Source organism: Ictidomys tridecemlineatus, chromosome 3, assembly GCF_052094955.1.
Source record: "Ictidomys tridecemlineatus isolate mIctTri1 chromosome 3, mIctTri1.hap1, whole genome shotgun sequence".
NCBI lineage: Eukaryota > Metazoa > Chordata > Mammalia > Rodentia > Sciuridae > Ictidomys > Ictidomys tridecemlineatus.
The window spans coordinates 26,372,783-26,393,727 of NC_135479.1; the positions used below are offsets into that span (position 1 = coordinate 26,372,783).

The 20,945-nt window shown below is 34.0% G+C and overlaps 1 protein-coding gene across 15 annotated transcripts in view; it reads right to left on the minus strand.

The window, feature by feature from the left end:
- Spag9 (sperm associated antigen 9) overlaps positions 1 to 20,945 on the minus strand; it is a 150,131-nt gene that overhangs the window by 45,050 nt on the left and 84,136 nt on the right. For 9 of the 15 annotated variants that reach the window (XM_078042249.1, XM_078042248.1, XM_078042244.1 and 6 more), the window contains 7 exons: positions 18,233 to 18,440; positions 17,593 to 17,692; positions 11,217 to 11,338; positions 4,898 to 4,912; positions 4,246 to 4,303; positions 2,623 to 2,775; positions 2,085 to 2,136 (listed from right to left, as the gene is read on the minus strand). In XM_078042249.1, the coding sequence (XP_077898375.1) occupies positions 2,085 to 2,136; positions 2,623 to 2,775; positions 4,246 to 4,303; positions 4,898 to 4,912; positions 11,217 to 11,338; positions 17,593 to 17,692; positions 18,233 to 18,440 (708 nt within the window). The remainder of the gene's footprint in view (positions 1 to 2,084; positions 2,137 to 2,622; positions 2,776 to 4,245; positions 4,304 to 4,897; positions 4,913 to 11,216; positions 11,339 to 17,592; positions 17,693 to 18,232; positions 18,441 to 20,945) is intronic. The other 6 variants (XM_040268967.2, XM_005321615.5, XM_040268968.2 and 3 more) reach the window with 1 other exon arrangement.

Below are 20,945 nucleotides of genomic sequence, written 5' to 3' on the forward strand. Positions count from 1 at the left end.
TGACTAAAAAGAGGTAGGTGATTTAATTTCTAGATATAAATACTGATATTTAAACATATTATAAAGAAATTACAAAAATTAGTGCAGATTTGAAACTAAAACCCCAAACTGTTTTCTATACAGATTTAATATATACTCTCATCAGTTTTACTTAGAAATGTTCTAATTGTGAATTTTGTGTTCTATAACAATCATCATTCAGAAAATAGCTACAAGCTAGTTCCAAAACCAACAATACATAGGTACATCCAAGGATCAATATAAATGATAAACTTATTGCCTAGTTACCAGTGTACCCAAATATAAGAATAACTAAAATACGAGTAGAGATACAACAAAATAGAGACTACTGCATTAACTAGACTCATTCTTAGAACAAAGATGTGAATATGGAGGATGTGTAGGATTAGGTTCCGAAAACGGCATGCCCAAGTTAACTTCCATCTGCTGCTGCTTTTTCAATGCTCTTATGGGGAAAAAGGTAGGTTTAACTGTAGGTATTTTGCTTTGCTGAAAGGAGTATGAATATTTGGATCACAGCTTGGGATATTAAGAGAAAAGCTGAGCTTAACCCTCAGCAGTCATCCTCCTTTGATCTCCTGTCACAGAACCTGGCTCCAGCTTTAAATAAAAGTTAATGACGAATAACAAAGGATCTGAATTTTGCCAACACAGCAAGTAATCCCATTATTAGGTAGATAACCTGGAAAAATTCCTATACGCTGAGACTTGCACTAAAATGTTCTTGACAGCAGTATTACTTATGGTAGTAAAACACCAAGACTAACCTAAATATTCATTAACAGGAAGACAGATAAATTGTAGAATATTTATGTAATAGGATATTATGAACAACAACACTATTCTACAATACAGGTTAAATCTCAAAAATATGTTATTGAGTAAAAGAAGCAAGTCTTCAAGACTAAATATATATGAAACACAAAAATAATGAAAACCATACTTTGTAAAGGCACATACATACACATATACACATGGTATGATACAATTATTGTTTTTTAAAGATGAATAAATGATAAATACAGGATCAAGGTTTCCTTTGGAGTGGAGGAGCCCAGAGCAGTTCAATGTTTGGTAGTGGCCTAGTTCTTAAACTGGGTAGTGGGTTCATAAAGTTAACTTATTCATAACTTATATGTTACATGTTTTCTGTCTGTATTAATTAATACATTAAAACACGAAAGAGGGGGGTAAGATGGTAGAATGAGATGGAAATTATTACCCCTATGTATGGGTAGAATTGCATGAATGGTGTGACTCTACATCATGTACAACCAGAGAAATGAAAAGTTGTGCTCCACTTGTATAAAAAATAAAATTAAGTAAATAAATACACAAACACAGAATAAACTAAAAGGGAAATCAAATGATAATTCTCTTCAGGACTCCAATATATCTCAAGTCTGATCTTTAGTGTGAAGCACCTGTTATAAGAATGATAATAAAGCTACTAAAAGAATTACCAGCATGACAACACTGGCATGAAATTCATACTTTATTCTTTTGTACTGATGTACACAGACAGCAATATGGGGTAAATTTTAGTACTTGAAGCTCATAATTTATTCTTTTGTATTCATGTATATAGATAGCAATATGGGCTAAATGCTTAGTACTTAAAATTCTAGATTTCATCTTTTTATGTTAAATACTATTAAATAATTTTATTGTTTTCATATTTCTCTAAAACTTTTATTTTTGCAATGCCAGAAACTGAACCCACACCCACCTAGACCAGGCTTTCATATTTCTAAGTTAAAATATGAAACAAAATAAATGATAAACAACAAAACCCAAAATGTTCCAGCTGGTCTTTGAACTTGAATAGGCAAACCACAGATCAGAGCACAGAGACAGAAAAAAACATAAAAACACAGCATGTAGCTAGAAAGCTTAGCACCTGAACACTCTGGGGAAGCATGAGCTATCCTTTTCATTACCCACAAACATGACTTCTAATTATTTAAAATATTTACAATGCTATATATCCAAATCTTAATTAGCAAGATTTTCCAAAAGTATCAAAACATGGTAAGATAAAACCCCCAAAATTATAAACCTACATCATCATCATCTTTTGCTTTCTGCCTTGCGTCTTCAGCTTCTGCACGAGCTCTAGTGGGAAAATAAACAAAACATGTTATTTAAACTGAGTTCATCTTTTCAAAATACTGAAAGTGTAGGTGAAGAATTTTAACTACCACTAAAGTATTATTTTTCTTGTTCCAAAAGGGCATTTTGTTACCTTCAATTCAGAAAGATATTATCATAGCATTCCTTAAAAAATAAAACCAAAAATAAAAAACTGGGTGAGGAAAAAAATGAATTTTAATTTCTTTATTATCAAAGATACTTGAATAGTTTTAATACTTTTCACATCAAGACACAAACAAAAATGATAATATCTGGATGACAAGCTGGTAAATGGAAGGTCTGCTCACTGCAGAGATAAGGGCTGGGAGCATTTCACACTCTCCAGGGAGCTCTTGGCCCTTCCCGACTTGAGAGAGTTAAAGGTCTCAAGCTCAGGATTATACCTATAACCTTTTGTGGCAATCTGGCAAAGACAGTTTGGTTTAGAGCAGTACAGCCAAAACTTACTTTCTGAGCTCCTCTTCCAATTCTTTGTTCTTTTCTTCTAGCTTCAGTTTGGCTTGTTTCACAGCCTCTAATTCCCCTTGCAGCACGTCTTTCTCACAGGTGAGTTCATCCACTTTTGCTATCAGATCATTCTTTACTACATTCAAAGCATTTCTAAGAAACACATATTTCAAGTGCAAGATTACAAGAATACTCTTTTGTCTTTCAGATTATTCCTTTGTACCCCAAAGTAACTGTACAATCATAAAGCTAAACAACTAGACTTTTGGACATTCTGTCTGATGCTGTTTGTAAACAAAAGCAAAAGAATAAAAAACATTCAAGTGTTTACTATTCTTCCCACTTATTTAAAGGAAGAATGGATAAAACAAGACAGACCAACAAAAAAATCAGAATTAACCAAGATTAATCCCAGTGTGGTAGCACATGCCTGTAATCTCAGTGACTTGGGAGGCTGAGGCAGAAGGATTGCATGTTTAAAGCCAGCCTCAACAACTTAGTGGGGCCCTCAGCAACTTAACGAGACCCTGTCTCAAAATAAAAAAAATAGAAAAAAAGTGGGGATGTACTTCAGTGGTTAAGTGCTCCTGGGTTCAACTGTAAGTACCAAAAAAAGAAAGCAAATTAACGTTAAGGCAACTACTATTATTAGTAAATTATTCTTTTTTCTTTTTTAATACTTTCACATCAAGACACAAACAAAAATGATAATATCTGGATGACAAGCTGGTAAATGGAAGGCCTGCTCACTGCAGAGATAAGGGCTGGGGGCATTTCACACTCACACTGGGTATTGAACCCAGGACACTTACCACTGAGCACATCCTCTATGCTTTTTTTTTTTTTTTTTTTTTGAGATAGGAGTCTTGCTAAATTGCTGAGGCTGGCCTTGAACTCGAAATTCTCCTGCCTCAGCCATCCGAATCACTGGATTACAAGTGTGTGCCACTACACCTAGCTTCTATTGTTTGTGAGTTCTGAAGAGAGATTGCCCAATCAATAAAGTTGAATAACTCCTTGAAGCTAAAACACTCTGAACTGGAGAGAAATTTAAGAAAAAAGTTCAAGAGGTAGTTTTTTTTAGGTATAGTGGACATAGGACCTTCTGATAGTTGTATTTTGGGTGACGATCTATACATGTTCCAGTGATCTGACATAGCAAATTGATGAGGGGACCCAGTCTACTTTTTATCCACATGACAAATAATTTGCTCCATTAAATAAAATTTCACATTACTTGAGGCCTAAGACTCCATAAATTGTACTAGAGAATATTCAACCTTGGTGGAAAGTTCCATAAAATGGGCTGGGCATGTATCAAATCATTTGTGCAGAAATAGAGATAAGAACATAGACAAATCTTAGAGAAGAGAGCAAAAAATAAATTCAAAAAACAAAAACAAAAACAAGTACTGGACACATCCACAAGATTAAGAGAAAGGCATGGATACTTATAAAGTGGAAAAATAACAAAAATTTGTGTTCTGCAAAGGTCCTATTACATATTTTCACAGAGAGAGAGAAAAGACAGAATTAGTGCTGTGTTAAACTGATGAAGTGTCACTGACTTGGACAAAAAGAAAATTTATTATCTCTTATTCCTTGTTAAAATTTCATACTTACTTGGTTTCCAACAGTTGTGTATTTTCTAGTATAAGATTCTCAACTTCACGACCCATTCCTATCAAAAGACAAATAATAAAAGACCTTGAAAATAAGTTGTGTAACAAATTATATATAAGCTATAGTCATAAATTTTATCTATCCTCTAAGAAGTCTTATTGTGCATCTAGTTTCATTTGACATATATGCTTGTATAAATTTTAAGATTATAAATAATTATCACAAAATAAAGCTAAACATCTTGTTGTCCAATTTTTCTGTTCTTGTTTTTTTTTTGAGACAGGGCCTTGCTATGGTGTCTAAGACAGTTTAAAATTCCTGGACTTAAGCAATCTTCCTGTGTTAATCTCCCAATTAGCTGGAGTTACAGGTTTATGCTAATGCACTCAACTCTTGCTGGTGTTCTTTAAATCTGTTAGTCTATATTTTATTTCTCATAGATAATATTTCAAAAATATCAAAATCTTTTGCCAAATATTCTAACAAGTAGCATTATTTAGAGAGAAAAAAGAATGGCATTAATGTAGATCAGAAATTGTTTCTAAATCACAGCTGATATTAGGCTTCTGCCTAAAAATTTGGTTTTATTAATACAGAATAGACAGAAACAAGGTCAAAAAGAGACAGAACCCCAAGGCAGATGAAACCTTACCAAAGAAATTATGGTCTTAAAGCCCATGCATTCCATGTAAAGCAAAAACAAAGAACAAGAAATGTTTTATGTAAGAAACAGCATGAAAACAGATTATTAATCTATAAATTTCTATGCATGACATGAAAAACACCTGGAATCAGTGTTATGATTTAATGCACAATGATGTGTAAACAACAAAAAATAAAGATGAGGGCTGAGGATGTGGCTCAAGCGGTAGTGCGCTCGCCTGGCATGCGTGTGGCCCGGGTTCGATAACTAAAAAATAAATATTTTTTAAAAATAAATAAATAAATAAAGATGATTTCCTTCATTCATAAGGATGCTCTCTGTACACTTAAAAAAATGCTTTACCAATTCTCTCTCACAATAAAATTCAATATAATTAGATTGAAAACCCCACAATTTCGGTTGGGATATAACTCAGTGGCAGAGTGCTTGCCTAGCATGTGTGAAGTCTTGGGTTCAATCCCCAACACAGATTTAAAAAAAGAAGAAGAAGAAGCCCTAAGTCAATAATACAAGGTTTCCTATAAAATACCACCTATGAAATAATAATACGATTGTTATTTTATAGAAATATACTTAATATTTTAATTGGTACTATAAAACAGGCATGTAGAATATTTAATGCCATATCCAAAGCAGACTTTAAGGAGAATAAAGCTACGTAATTTGCTTCTCATAAGAAAATGAAGAAATAAAATAACACATTAAAGAATATTACAAAACAAGAACACCCAAATCCCAAATCCATCACTTTACTCATCCCAACAAACAAAACAAACCTTGGCATGCTAAAAATCCCATGGACTTATATTTTGTCTTTACCAGAAGTAGCAACATATTTAACCTGGCAGCCATATATTTTTTATAAACTGAAAAAACAAAAGGAAAACTAAAAAACTTTCTAAATCCCAGCCCCAAAATAACTTCTGCCAAATTGTTTGCTTTAAACACAAATGTTAACCTTTCAATAAAGACACAGAGACAGAAGAAACTGAGTTTGAACTAGCTGAAAAAGTTCATATAATAAATATGTTTACTTGTTTACTATATATCACAAACAATATATAAGCATAAAAGCTGAAAATATATGCAGGGCAAAAAAAAAACAAGTTGAGCAGAAAAAAAAATGATGAGAAAGCATTAAATGAGAACAGCAGGCAAGAACACCTAGCTTATAAAGCAGTAATATGAAATAATTTAAAAGTATACACACCAGAATATTCCCCTGGGTAAGCAGCCCAAGAGTAAAATGAATGAGAATCTCAATTAGATTATTTTCTGAAAGCAAGAAGTAAACTCATTTATTTTAAAATGAGAGAGAGGTAACAAGAAATTGAAACAATATAGGGAAAATATTAAAGACAAAGTATAAATAAATATTATAAATAGAAAAAAAAAGAAATATATGCCCATGAGAACCTTTTCCTAAAATCTAGCTTCTAAAGTTTAAACTTAAACATTGAAGAGTTGAAGAGATTTTTAAAATCTAGTGCACAGAGCTGGGAATGTGGCTCAGTGGTGGAATGCTTGCCTAGCATGTATGAGGCCCTGGGATCAATCCCTGGCACTAAGGAGAAAAAAAAAAATCCAGTGCATAAATTTAAAATATGTTGCGTGGGAATATTCAAATTTTTCACTTCAAAATATATCAATAAAAACTAACTCATTATAATTATAGGAAAAATACTACTTGAAGAGGTCTTATCTCTATTTAAGACTTAAACTAAGTATACAGTCTAACATTTTTGAAACTGACTACTAAAAACAAGGGGGTGGGGAACTCCCTGACAGCTTTTAAATTATAGAAGTCTCATTTGAATATTAGCACTGATGCTCAAGTTAGGTCAACAGATAGGCTTCAGAGTTATCTAGTAAAACCTTGAGAAAGTATGCCCCATTATATCTTATTGTACACACTTTTCCAAAGGTACATTGCTCTCTTAAAAAATTCTCCCGTAAGGGATTTTTAATCCCCAAAAGTGAAGAAGCAGATTTAGAGATGAAACAAAACCGTTAGAACTATTTCACAATATTGTTCATTTAGTTGCTGTGCTTATGTGCTAAAAATGCAGTAATGCAGTTGTTCTGTCCACACTGAACATATTTAGGAGAAAACAAACAAGACTGGGGACTGGCTGCAAGAGAAGAGATGGTGAGGCTGTTCATTCACCACGACAGTACATACTGGTGCAAGAATAGGAGACAAGCAACAAAGTTAAGCTTGAGGCATGTCAAATACAGAGTCCTGTAAATCATCACAGGAGCAATAGGTAGGCAGTTTGGAAATCACAGTCTGTGACACTAGGAAAAAAGATGGGATGGAGATAAAAACTTACATTAGTCACAAAAATTAAGAAACAATGACAGCAAATATGATTTCCCAAAGAAAGAAGCAGGCCTAGGACAGGAAAGCTGATATCTGAAAGTTGAGCAGAGAAAGCATATCCTGGTAAGATAACCAAAAAGGAAAAGCCAGAGGCAGAAAAAGAAGAAGACAAGTCTGATATTACAGAAACCCAACAAGGATAGTTTTATAGACAACTACTTTTGAGAAGTCATGTGAAATAACTTGAGAAGGAATCACAACTAAGAAGGCTATTGAAGGCAAGGTTGGTGAGAATGCAGACAGCAGTAGAATGAGGAGCAAGTAAAACTGTGAAGTCCTGCTGGTTAAAGACTACAAGAAGTTTTGAAGTTTTGCTCACTATCATAGATACAGTGCTTTGCATATAGCATAACAAGTGTAACTAGAAATGAGAAGAAAATGAGTGATAGCTGACAGACAATGAGTTTCAGGGTCAAAAGAGGGGAAATATTCTTATTTTTAAATAGAAAAGACCTAAATATGTTTAAATGATAATGGGAAGAAGTTAATAGTGATAGAGAAGTTGAAAATAGGTAAGATAATTAAGAAAAATCTCAAGAGTTGACTTATGAACATATGATTTCCAAGTTCTAGGGATGTAGTCATGAGTGACAAAGTGGAGAAAAGGACAACGGTATAACGATTAAAGAACTAAGTCGTAGGAGAAAACCGTTTTATAATAATATAGGAACTTAAAAAATAAAAATAAAGAGGGTTGGGATTGTGGCTCAGTGGTCAAGTGCTTGTCTAGCACATGTGAGACATTGGGTTTGATCCCTAACACAATAAATAAATAGATAGATAGATAAATGGTGTTGTGTCCATCTACAACTAATTTTTAAAAAATGAAATGAACAGTGGATTCAACAACCCAAGGTTAATTAAAGGCCTTAGAGAACAATTTTATTAGCTGAACTATCTCCCATTTAGTGAGTATTACTTAAGCTGTTATCACTGAATTGCACACACAAGAGAAGCCAAGGAACATATTCCTTAGAAATTTCATTTACCATTTTGGACACAGGCACTGAACTTAATATATTAAAATATTCTAATCTGAAATATACTAATATCTGCAAATGCAAAAGATAGAAGTTTACATTTTTCTTTCTTATCTTCATCGTGGAAAGGAAACCAAAAGAATCAAGATTTTGTTTTTAATCAATTTATTATGCTTAATTTTATGACTTTCACCAAATACTTGACCTAATTAAAAGACCACAAGTGTTTCAGAGTACTGTCTTGTTTTATTTTTTATAGGGACAGCTAGGGATGTAATCAGTGTAGAGTACTTGCTGAGTGTGCATAGGGTCTTATGTTCAATTCCCAGCACTACAGTTACTGGATTAATTAAAATTGATTCTTCAAAAAAAATTTTATAGTTGTAGATGAACAACATGCCTTTATTTGTTTAGTTTTTTTTTTAATGTGGTGCTCACGATCAAACCCAGTGCCTCACACATGTTAGGCAAGTGCTCTGCCATTGAGCTATAATCCCAGCCCAAAGTTAATTCTTGGAGAGAAAGAAAGTTTGGTGCCACCAGCCTCTTTTATTACTCACTATTGAGTTATGAGGCAACAGAGTGTACAAATTATTTCCAAAAATTCTTCATGCTGATTAATAATAAAGAGAAGCAATATGAAGGATTTGGAGAGGGGAATTATATTGATTCTGTGGTGTTTACACACAGTGTGGTAGTTATACAACACTAAGCACCTGTCAAATCTCAAAAAGTTGAACACAAAAAACAGTGAATTTTATTGTACTAGTAAATATGAATATAAATTTTAAAATCTTTTAGTTCTTCAACCTAACATTCTTGGCATCCATACCTCAAATTTGCCAGGGAGTAATTTATCAATCAAATCTTGTTTTCCTTGTGATACTAGGATTGAGCCCAGGGGCATTAAACCACTGAGCTACATCCTCAGTCCTTTATTTATTTATTTAGGTGCTGGGGATTTAACCCAGGGGTGCTTTACCACTGAGCCACATCCCTAGCCCTTTTAATGTTTTGAGACAGGGTCTTACTAAATTACTGAAGCTGGCTTTGAACTCTCTATCCTCCAGCCTCAGCCTCCTGATTCACTTGGATCACAGGCATGTGCCACCATTCCTGGCTCAATCAAATCTTTTTTTTTTCTTCTTCTTTAGTTGTACATAACACAATACCTTTATTTCTTTATTTACTTTACGTGGTGCTGAGGATCCAACCCAGTGCCTTATACATATAAGCTCTACCACTGAGCCACAACCCCAGGCCCTCAATCAAATCTTAAAAGGAATTTTTAAAGTACAATTGAAAACTAAGGTATAAATTTAAATGTAAAGATGGCATATTCTCTAAAAATTAATCTTTCCAACCTTCCTTGAGAAATAAAATTCATACAATTTTTCTTCCAATGTTTTACTTAGACTTTCAATGATGAGAGTATGTTGATATCGAACTAGGAATAGTTAAATTTATATACTTTCTACTAGATGATTGTTTAGATAGAACTTGAGGGGGGTTTTTATTTAATACTTCACTATGTCAACGATGTAACCAGCAACAAATAAATTAAACAATAATTAATGCAAACAACATCACTTCATACTATATTCACAAGAATTGACAAATAACACCTTTTGAAAACAATATGATTTATAGATTACACTAACATACACAACATTTTTTGTAGCCCTATATCTATTTCAAGGTCACAGATTTTTAATTCTATGTATTTTTAAATTTCTAAAAGGTCTTAGAGGATAAAAAAGATACAACAATGCTAATTTACATGAGTCAAAATCATGTAATTTTATTCAAAGGAACTTCAGAGATCACCTAGAGTAGGAATTGGTAAACTTTTCCTATAAAGCAGCAGATGGCAAGTATTTTAGGCTTGTGGGCCACATAATCTTTGATGCAAATTATTGAATCCTGTTGGGCAAAAGCAATTATCAAGAATAAGTAAACAAATAGCAGGAAGGACTGTGTTCCAATCAAACTTCATTGACACATAAAGGTCAGATGGATTTGACTCATAAACCACAGTTTGCTGGAACTCTTTTCATTTATACATAAAGAAACTAAGGGCCAGAAAAGTGAAAAGGCCAAGTATGTTTGTTTGGTATTTTTTCCTTGTTTTGTTTTTTCTTTTTTTTTTACTTTTTGTACTAGGGATCGAACTCAGGTGCTTAACCATTGGCCCACGTCCCTAGGCCAGTTCAGAAATGAAAATGCTTTCATTTATATCTTTTATGATCTCAAAGAATATTTTTTATTTGAGGCAGGTCTTACTCAGTTGCTTAGGGCCTTGCTAAGTTGCTGAGGCAGGCTTTGAATTTGCAATCCTCCTGCCTCAGCCTCCTGAACCCACTGGGATGATAGGTATACACCACTGCACTCAGTCCAAATGTGTTAATTCTTTTCAAACTACATGTTCAACACAAATATTTTTGCGGGGGAGGAGAGGATAACTGAGGATTAAACCCAGGGCATCTGAACTACATGCCCCGTTCAACACAAACTCTAAAATTATTACATTTTCCATAGGTAAAACACTATTAAGTTCAAAAAAATCAAGTGTAATGATTGTGTATTTTATTAAGGTCAGCAGTGATATTTATTTAAGTCAGAAAACTGTCCAAACATACATTTATTTACACATACATATCACTGTTATGATTGTGTTCCTCATATGTTAATATTTGTTCTCAGAATACAGGAGGAGTTCAATAAATTGTTATATGAATTCAAAACAAATTTAAATGAATTCAATTATAAGCATATCCATAAGAAAATGCTTTCATTTATATCTTTTATGATCTCAAAGAATATATAAGTCATTTCCTAAAACAGCAACAATTCTGTACCAACAAGCACTTGGGAAAATTTTCAATCAAATCATTAAATAAATGTATTTTTAAAGCATGATACTTCTTCAGATGAGCTGCCATACCTAGTAAATCTGCTCCTTCATCCACATCTCCAATTAGGCCTGAGCCAGCTGAGGACAGTTCTTCAAAGAGAGATTCTGTATTTCGATCAAAAGCTTTGTTCTCTATGCCTTTGGTGGGAGTGCTATGCAACAAAAACAACAAAACCAAATCAACTAATTACAAAAACTTTGATAGTATATTTTTAATACAATGAGCAAAGCAACATAGGAATACCTTACCTATAAGTTACATTTACCATGAAATATAATTTTAAAAGACTTCTCAAAGGTTTCCTAAGAAATTCCCACAAAACTATTCAGAGATAATTGGTAAAGAAAACTATAGCATGTTTTGTTGTGAGATCCCAGGACATCAGCAAAATGAAAGCTATGCTGCTCTGTATCAGGTACTGGTTGGTCTAAGTGTCCCATACAGATTATCTATTTCAGGCTCATAATTACTCCACAAAGCAAGTGTTGCTATCACACCAATTTTAGAATATAAAGACTAAAAAGATTAAGGAATTTGCCAAGGTCACTGAGTAAATGAGTGGAAAAACAAAAAAACAGAATTCAAATTCAGGTAGTCTGGTTTTAGAATTCATGATGTTATCTACCATGTTTTATGTTGTCTGTTATAAATTAGCATGGCATTTTAATTTTTCTTTTAAGGACAATATGACAGTATTAAAATTGACCCAAGAACACTATGCCCAAAAAAAGTCTTACAAAAGTCCTGTCACAAGCAATTATGTATGAAAAGATGATCAGAGTAAGTCAGGTGCAATGGTACACACTTATAATCCCAGTCATGGGAGAAAGGAGGATCACAAGTTCAAAGTCAGCCTTGGCAACTGAGTAAGACCCTAACTCAAATAAAAAATAAAAGGGGCTGGGGAGAGGCTGAGGTTGTAGCTCAGTGGTGGAGTGCTTGCCTAGTACTGGGTTTGATTCTCAGCACCACATATAAACAAATAAATAAAAGTCCATCAATAACTAATAAAAATTTAAAACAGGGGTGGGGGGAGGCTGGAAAGTAGTTTAGAGGTAGAGCCCCCATGGGTTCAATCCCCAGTATCAAAAACAAAGTCAGAGCACCATTTTTATAGTGGCAAAAAGTTGAAACAACCTGTGATTATTAATAGGGTACCAATGAAATAAGTTATGGATATACATATAAAGTCAAAATGTTCAACTCTATGATTAAAAACATTAAAATAGAACTTGTAAAATAAGAAAACCCATTATACAAAGATTTAAAAAAAAACTAAGCTGCAAAATAGTATATACATTATAAGCCATTTTTTGTAGGGGTATGGAGGAGAATGGGAAAGTTTGTTTTTACCTCAATGCTACACTGACAGAAACACTCAGTACAGGATTTCCATTTAATCATGGTGAACTAAACACAGTCATTTGCACCCAATAATTCAGAAACCTGACTAAGATGACAGTTAAGAAAGTAGAAAGGTATATACCACCCAAAATGAGAAAGGATACGGGGGAGTGTGTGTAAAAAAAGGATTAGAGAAGATGAAACGTGAATAAGTTTCCATAAGACAGAAAACAGATGAGCAAACAGTAGAAAACTGATGTAACAAACTATAGAAAGCTGAAACCTAAGCTGTCAGGGGATTTAAGGAGGAGGACAATGTGTTGCCAGAACTCATGAAAGATGTAGGACTTAAAGATACCAGCAACTACAGAGATGAGCATTCAATGGAGAATGTCAAACAGAAGGATAGGATGTAAGACTGCACAAGAAACAATACCAGACTGACCTGTAATCCACCAGAACAAAGGAACCACCCTTCTCAGCACAGTTTGGGCAGTGCTTGGGGTCAAACCCAGGGCTCATGCATACTGGGTAAGCAAACAACCCCAACCCTTGGAAGTCAAGTTTAAATGTTATAGACAAGAAACCAGAGAATCAATGTTTTTACACAAGTATACACAAAACAGTCACAGAATGCCAGACATTTAAAGAAAACTTTTTTTTATGGGGGAGCCAGGCAATCCCGATGGCTCAGGAGGCTGAGTCAGGAGGATTTTGAGTTCAAAGTCAGCCTCAGCAAAAGCAAGGCATTAAGCAACTCAGTGAGACCCTGTCTCTAAATAATAAATACAAAATAGGGCTGGGGATGTGGCTCAGTGGTCAAGTAGTCCTGAGTTCAATCCTCATTACCCACCCCACTCTCACCCCCCCACTCCCATCCCCCGCCCCCCAAAGAGAAGACTATTATGAAAGAGTCCAAACAAAAGAGTATGGGGACTGGGGCTGAGGCTCAGTGGTACAGTGCTTGACTCACACATGTGAGGCACTGGGTTTGATCCTCAGCACCAAATAAAAAATAAATAATAAATAAAGATACTGGGTCCATCTGCAGTTGAAAAAAATTAAAAATGAAAAAAAAAAGAGTATGTGAAGGAGGTGCTAACTCAAACATTGAGGCAGCAGCAGCAACACAGAAAACAAACAAACAAACAAACAAAAAAAATTCCAGAATAAGTATTGCATCCAAATAAGAACAGCAAGTGGTTTAAGAAGCAACCATTCAATAACAAGGAAAAACTTTGGGTGAAGGGGAGAAAAAAATCAAGTTTTGCTTAAAATTAAATAAAAAATAGAGGAGATAGAAAAGAGGGAGCAGGAATGATGAGAATCAGTCCAATACGCTTGACATCTACCTAACAAATGTTCTTAGAACAGGAGTAAGAAACAAAAATAAGGGGCTGGGGATGTGACTCAAGTGGTAGTGTGCTCGCCTGGCATGCATGGGGCGCTGGGTTCGATCCTCAGCACCACATAAAAATAAAAAAAATAAAGATGTTGTGTCCACCAAAAACTAAAAATAAATATTAAAAAAAATTCTTTCTCTCTCTCTAAAAAAAAAAAAGAAACAAAAATAAGGAGACAGAGAATTTCTCATACCTGGGAGATAAAAATTTTCAGGTAAAAGCACTTAGTTTGTATAAGAAGATAAACCAATTAAACAATCAAAAACCAAACAATAAGACCTAAAAGTTTTTGAAGAGTATATACAAAGACTTGTGAATCTAAATGGCACCACTTTGAACTCAACACGATAATGAAACCATATCTCTGCAATTCTAAAAAAAAAAAAATTTTCCTACCTATAATTCTATATCTAGTCAAACTATGAAACACATCTACAAATGATATTTGTCACAGTTCTCAGTTCTCAAAAAAATTATAACTCATGCATCCTTTGTCCAGAAAGCTAGTAAGAATAAGCACTGTAGAAATAAAGGCAGAAATCAAGAAGTGGGATGCTTTGGGAGCTAGGAAATAGAGAGAGGTGAAAGAGAATTCCTAGGGTTAATAATGAAGCATATCTCAGAACCAGAGCAAACACTGCAGTCAGGATTGATGAATGGCCAATAGAAGGCCACAGGAGGGAGAGCTCTAGAAAAGATTCTGGGTTTGGTCATAAGGATGTTTATACTTGAGAAATATATGGGGTGAGGGGGGCTGGTATTGTGGCTCAGTGGTAGTGCTTGCCTAGTATGTGTGAGGAACTGGGATCAATTCTCAGCACCACATAAAAACTCAGTGGTAGAGCTCCTGCCTACCACATGGGCTCAATCTTCAGCAAATTTAACCTCTAAGACTACAATAATTTCAAAAAAACACAAAGTTGAAAAGAAAGGAAATTAAACTATATTTCATTCTGTGGATAATCTGTGATTAATATTGGTAGTTATTATAATAATAGAAACAATGAGGGGTTGGGGTTGGGGTTCAGTGGTAGAGCACTTGCCCAGCATATGTGAGGAACTGGGTTCAATTCTCAGCACCATATAAAAATAAATAAATAAAATAAAGGTACTGTGTCCAACTATAACTAAAAAATAAAATATTAAAAAAAGAAACAATGAATACTAGCAAAAGTTGAGATAAAATTATAATTCTACAGTATTATTTGACTTTAAAATTTCAGACACTTATTCTATTAAGAATAAAATTTAAGGCTAAGCCAAGAAAATGAGTCTCAAAGTTTCAGGACAGACTGGGCTACTTAGTGAGATCCTAGCTCAAAATAAAATAAAAAAAGGGCTGTGGATGAGTTCCGTGGGAGTATGTGTAAACATGTGTAAGGACCTAGGTTTAATCCCCACAACTGCAAAAAATAAATAAATAAATAAACAAAAAATAAAGTGAAATTTTAAATTTAAAGAGGTTCAAAATGTCAAAAGTTACAATAGATCCAAGCTATATAAATAAGTAGTTATATCTATGCTTAGAAGAAGGTGAATTTCTTAACCAGTTTCAGCTGGGGTTGTGACTCAGTGGTAGAGTACCTGCCTAGTATGCATGAGGCACTGGCTGTCCACCCCCTGCACCACATAATAAATAAACAAACAAATAAAATAAAGGTATTGTGTCCATCTACAACTAAAATATATATATTTATATATATTTCAGTTATATATATATATATATATATATATATATATTTATATGCCAGTTTCATTTTTACACTCTGATTTCAGCTCTGTTTTTTGCTAGTTTGGTGATTTTGGATAAGTTACTATACTTTTCTGAGTTTCTTTATCTGTAAAATGAGGATGAAAACATCTACTTCATAAGGTTAGTGAAAATTACAACAGAATTATATAAAATAATGATGAAAACTATTAGTCAAATTTTGATGAATGGGGTACTTTGCCTGTGATTTTATTTTTTGCAGTACTGAGTGTTGAATGCAGGGGCAGTCTAACACTGAGCTACAACTTTTTTATTTTTTTTTATTTTTGAGACAGGGCCTTGCTAAATTGATTAGGCAAAGCCTCAATCTGTGATCCTTCTGCCTCAGCCTCCTAAATCACTGGGATTATAAGGTATGTGCCATAGTGCCTGGTTCACTTTGCCAATGATTTAAAGTACATTGACTCATTTAGTCCTCATAACTATCTAGGGTATTATTATAATCCCCTTTTACAGATAAAGAAACCTAAAATGCAAATCCAAGGCCAAGATTTGAACTCATATAGTCTTACTCTTGGGGTATGTTTTTAACTTCTATAGTGTAATGCACAATGGGTTAGCAGAGATTAATAAATGGCATGTATTCTTTTTTAAAAAAAAATTACTAGTTGTTGTTGGACCTTTATTTATTTTTATGTGGTGCTGAGTATCAAACCCAGTGCCTCACACTAGACTAGACAAGTGCTCTACCACTAAGCCACAACCCCAGCCCATAAACGGCATGTATTTTTATGGTCATTATTAATTAATTAAAAGTTAAAATTTATGGAAGAAATCTGAATATAGTCAATAGCTTCTATCTGACATTTGCGAACATCAACATATTTCAGATAACCTTGGTTAAGATGCTACCTAACCATTCTTAACCATTTTCTTCCACCATCAAACAGCCTTCTCCTGTAAAATGACACTGAAATGAGACTATTTTCTTTTAGTAATGGAGATCATTAGTTAAGGAAGGCAAAAGTACTTTCTCTTTTTCCTTATCTGGAGGAAGGAACAAAGGTTGCTCAAATTATTACTTCCTTCAACTCTCTTCTTTGTTTCCTCAAGTTTATAGAAAATACGGAATACCAGGCTGGGGATGTGGCTCAAGCGGTAACACGCTCGTTGGCATGCGTGGGACGCTGGGTTCGATCCTCAGCACCACGTAAAAATAAAGATTTTGTGTCCACGGAAAACTGAAAAATATTAAAAAATTCTCTCTCTCTTCTCTCTTAAAAAAAAAATGTGGAATACCTCTTAGTTTTCCTTTCCCACATCTACTATGGTACGAATGTGTCCCCTCCAAAATTTTGGTGTTGCCAATGTGATATTATTAAGAGGTAGTGCCTTTGAAACATTAGGTCATGAGTGCTCCTCCCTCCTGAATGGATAAAGGCCCTCATAAAAGAGGCTTCACATGGCATTAGGCCAACTTGCCCTCCTGTCTTATGCCATATGATGATACTACATTCCTCTCCTCCAGAGGATGCAGAAACAAGGTGTCATCTTGGAGGCAGAGAGTAGTCCTCACCAGACAAACAAAACTGCAGCACCTTGTTTTTGAACTTCCTAGCCTTCAAGCTGGAAGAGAATAAATCTCTTTTATAAATCTCTGTTTAAATAAATCTCTTGTTTCTAAATTACTCAATCTCAGATAGTGTTATAGCAGTTCAAAACAAAGACACCATCCATCCCTGTACGCCAAATCCCTGATGCTGCAAGAATAACATTTCACAGTTTAAACCATGTTCACTTTCAAGAACAGAAATTGGAATATAATGCCAATATTTCTTCAGAAAAACATAAACTGCTCTTGTCTGGTCACATGCCAGAGAATAGAGTGTTTATGATAAAAGTAAGGAAAAGGAAAGATAAAATGTCTTAATCTGACACTTTCAGTACCTTGAACCTTTGTATCCACTGAGATCTTTGTCCATATCCAATTCAGGAGTGGACTCAATGATTGCTTGAACTTCTGACTTCTCTTCATTTTCAGCAGAGCCTAAAGAAGGACATGATGAAATAAACAAAATATGTATCATACATGCCTTCATATGCAAATCCTGTTGCTTTTATGGTTGTAAATATATCATTTAAATATTTTAAAAATGCAATCATTTTTAAAATAGGTTCTAGGAATCATAGGGTTAGCCAATGTGATACATTCAGTTAATAGTCAATCTCAGAAATTATTAAGTTTTCATTTGTGTTTCTTGAGGGGACATAGTGTAGTGGAGCAAGGCACTGCTTCCATTTCTATGTAAGGGGTGAAAAATAGAGAAACTAAAGTAACAGATTAACATACTTAGGTAGAGGACAGAAAAGGGTTGTTCTCCTGCCTTTTAAGCTCTCTAGCCTCCCAACCCCCAATATCTCTTTCCAAAACTTTATTATTTCTTTAATGTTTATTTACATTAAATATAATGAATTATCTACCATCTTTATATATCTAAAGCAGGCAACACCCCAATACATTCTTCTCATTCCCACATTATCTGAGTTTTACTCAAAACTTTGTTGATTAAGAACTAGGGTCACTTACCTGTAGATGCATTTCTAGTTTCTTGGGCTACCTGCACTTCAATATGTTTGCTTATGTCTGACTTATTTGGTGTGTCAGTACCCTTCACAGATCCTTCATTATCTTCCTTTAAGGGAGTATCAGGAGGAATTGCTGCCACATCTGAAGTAGCTATTGATGCTGGAGTGGTAGCTTTAGATCCACCTTGGCTAACATCAGAAAGTTCATCCTACAAATAAAGATAATTAAAGAGGCAATTTTAACTGAATAATTTATTCTAAACCACTTAGAAATCATCTAGAGGCTGGGAGCACAGCTCAGTGGTAGAGTGCATGCTTAGCATGCGCAAGGCCCTGGGTGTAAACCCAAGCATTGGGGGAAAAAGAGTTAAGAACTGTACTAGAGAAAGTCCTACCCCCTTAAAAAAAAAAAAAAAAAGAAAAAGAAAAGAAAAACAGGCAATGAAGAGTCACTGATTACCAATAAATAATCTTTCTAGATCATTTGCAAATAATATTTAAGTAGAACATATTTTTCCAAACATACATGAGATTTTTCTAAACAGAAAACTGGAAACTAAAGATGTATTAGTAATAAAATTATAAAACTACACAATCATTTGTTAATAATACTTTGTAATAGCTGCTCTAAAACAGCAATGAATTCAGCAATGATTCAGGACAGTTTTGTGATCTTAAAACATTCTGCCATCCACATCACTTAAGTATTTGTTAAAAAGACAGATTCTAAATCCAACTCCCTACTTAATGCACCCAACTTTATCAGTGAGGTCAGGTTATCTGCAATTTTACAAGCAACCCAGGTGATTCATATACTCATTTAAATTTAATATAAACTACTATTCTAGGATCTCCAAATAGAGTTAAAGGGACACGTGTTCATATGAAAATGTATGCAAAATCTATGTACAGTAAATTTTTCTGAAAAAGAATGTACAGTTTTTAACAGATTTTCAAAAAGGTCCAAAATAATGAATTACAAACTGTCCAATGGATATCAAGAATGATATAATTCTTTTAGAGCAAAGTACAAAGGTCTATGGAGAATAGAACATGACAAAAAGTCTACTTCTTAGCCAGGAATAGTGTAGTCCAGCTACTCAGGAGGCTGAGGCAGAAGAATCAGCTGAGCCTAGAAGTTGAGGGCCAACCTGGGTAACACAATGAGGTACTCTCTCTTAAAGAGGGAAGGAAAAAAAAAAGTTTTACTACTGCTAAATAAGAACAAGGGCAAATTTAATAAATTTACCATTCACTAAATGTATGATCTCAGGTAGATTATACATTCTTTCTATAACTATATTCTGTAATCTGTATCTACTTTATAGGATTATTATAAATTTTTGTATATACTAGTTTAGCAATGCACTTCATACATACTACATGTTTAAAACGTCAGCTGTTACAATTTCTCACGGTAATTATATTTACATAATTTAACAGTTCCCCTATACCCTATCCCAGCCTTTTTTTTTTCTTTTTAACTGATGAGAAATGTAGAAAGTTAAAGGACATAGAAAATTAAAGAACTGGTACATCCAGTGTGAAGTAATCCACTAAGATTCTGAAATATCACTCAGCACAATGGCAAATGCCTGTAATCTCAGCTACTCAGGAGGCTGAAACTGGAAGATCACAAACTTGAGGCCAGCTGGGACAACTTAGAGAGACCTTGTCTCAGAATAAAATAAAAAGGGCTGAGGATGTAACTAAGTGGTGGAACATTTGCCTAGCATACTGGAGGTCCTGAGTTTAATCCCCAGGAGCAGAGGATAAGAAAAAAAAAAAAAAAACAGATTCTGAAATATTTTAGCTGTATTGGTAAAGTTGGGTTCTAACACATGGATAAAACTGAAGTGTTTGCTTAAGACCCTTGGTTCCAGTACATTCTTGCTATTCTCAACTTTTAAAAATGACTATACTTGCACTTGTACAATAACTGGTCAGCTACTGGTTATTTTATCAATCATCATTTTGTGTATATCCATGGCAGACAATGATCCATTTACCAAAATCGAATTTCCACTTGGACTTTGAATCTATTAAAAGAAAAATAAAACAATATGTCCATTTTAGAGTATAATACCTACTTAAAATGAATTTTCAGTAATACAGTAAAATGCTTATGTTATATTAGAGAGAAGTATATATTCTTCAAGAAATAGTTAAAGATGTACACATGCTGTCATTTATACAGCAAAAAAATCCCAAACAAGTTTATAGAAACAGAGTAGAATGCTGGTTATCAGGAGCAGGGTGGGGAGAGTGGTACGGCAGGGAGGGAGAAATGAGGAGATACTAACCAAAAGCCAGAAAATTTCACTTGAGCAAGATAATTAAGCTCTAGAGATCTATTGTACAATACTAGACAAAACAATAATATATTGTAGACTTAAAATTTAAAGAGGGTAAAACTCATGTTAGTGGTTCTTATCACAATAAAATACTGCAAACAACCTTAATGATTCAAGATAGGAGAATAAGCAAATTATGATACATTTGTACAACTGAACACTATGCAACAATTAAAATTTCGTTGAAGGGGTTAGGGGTGTAGCTCAGTGGTACAGCATTGGCCTAGCATGCACAAAGCCTTGGGTTCGATCCCCAGCACCACAAACACACACAAAAAGAAAGTTTTGCAAATACAACATGGATTAATACATTTTTATAAAACATCATCAACTAAAATAATATATTAGAATATAAAACAA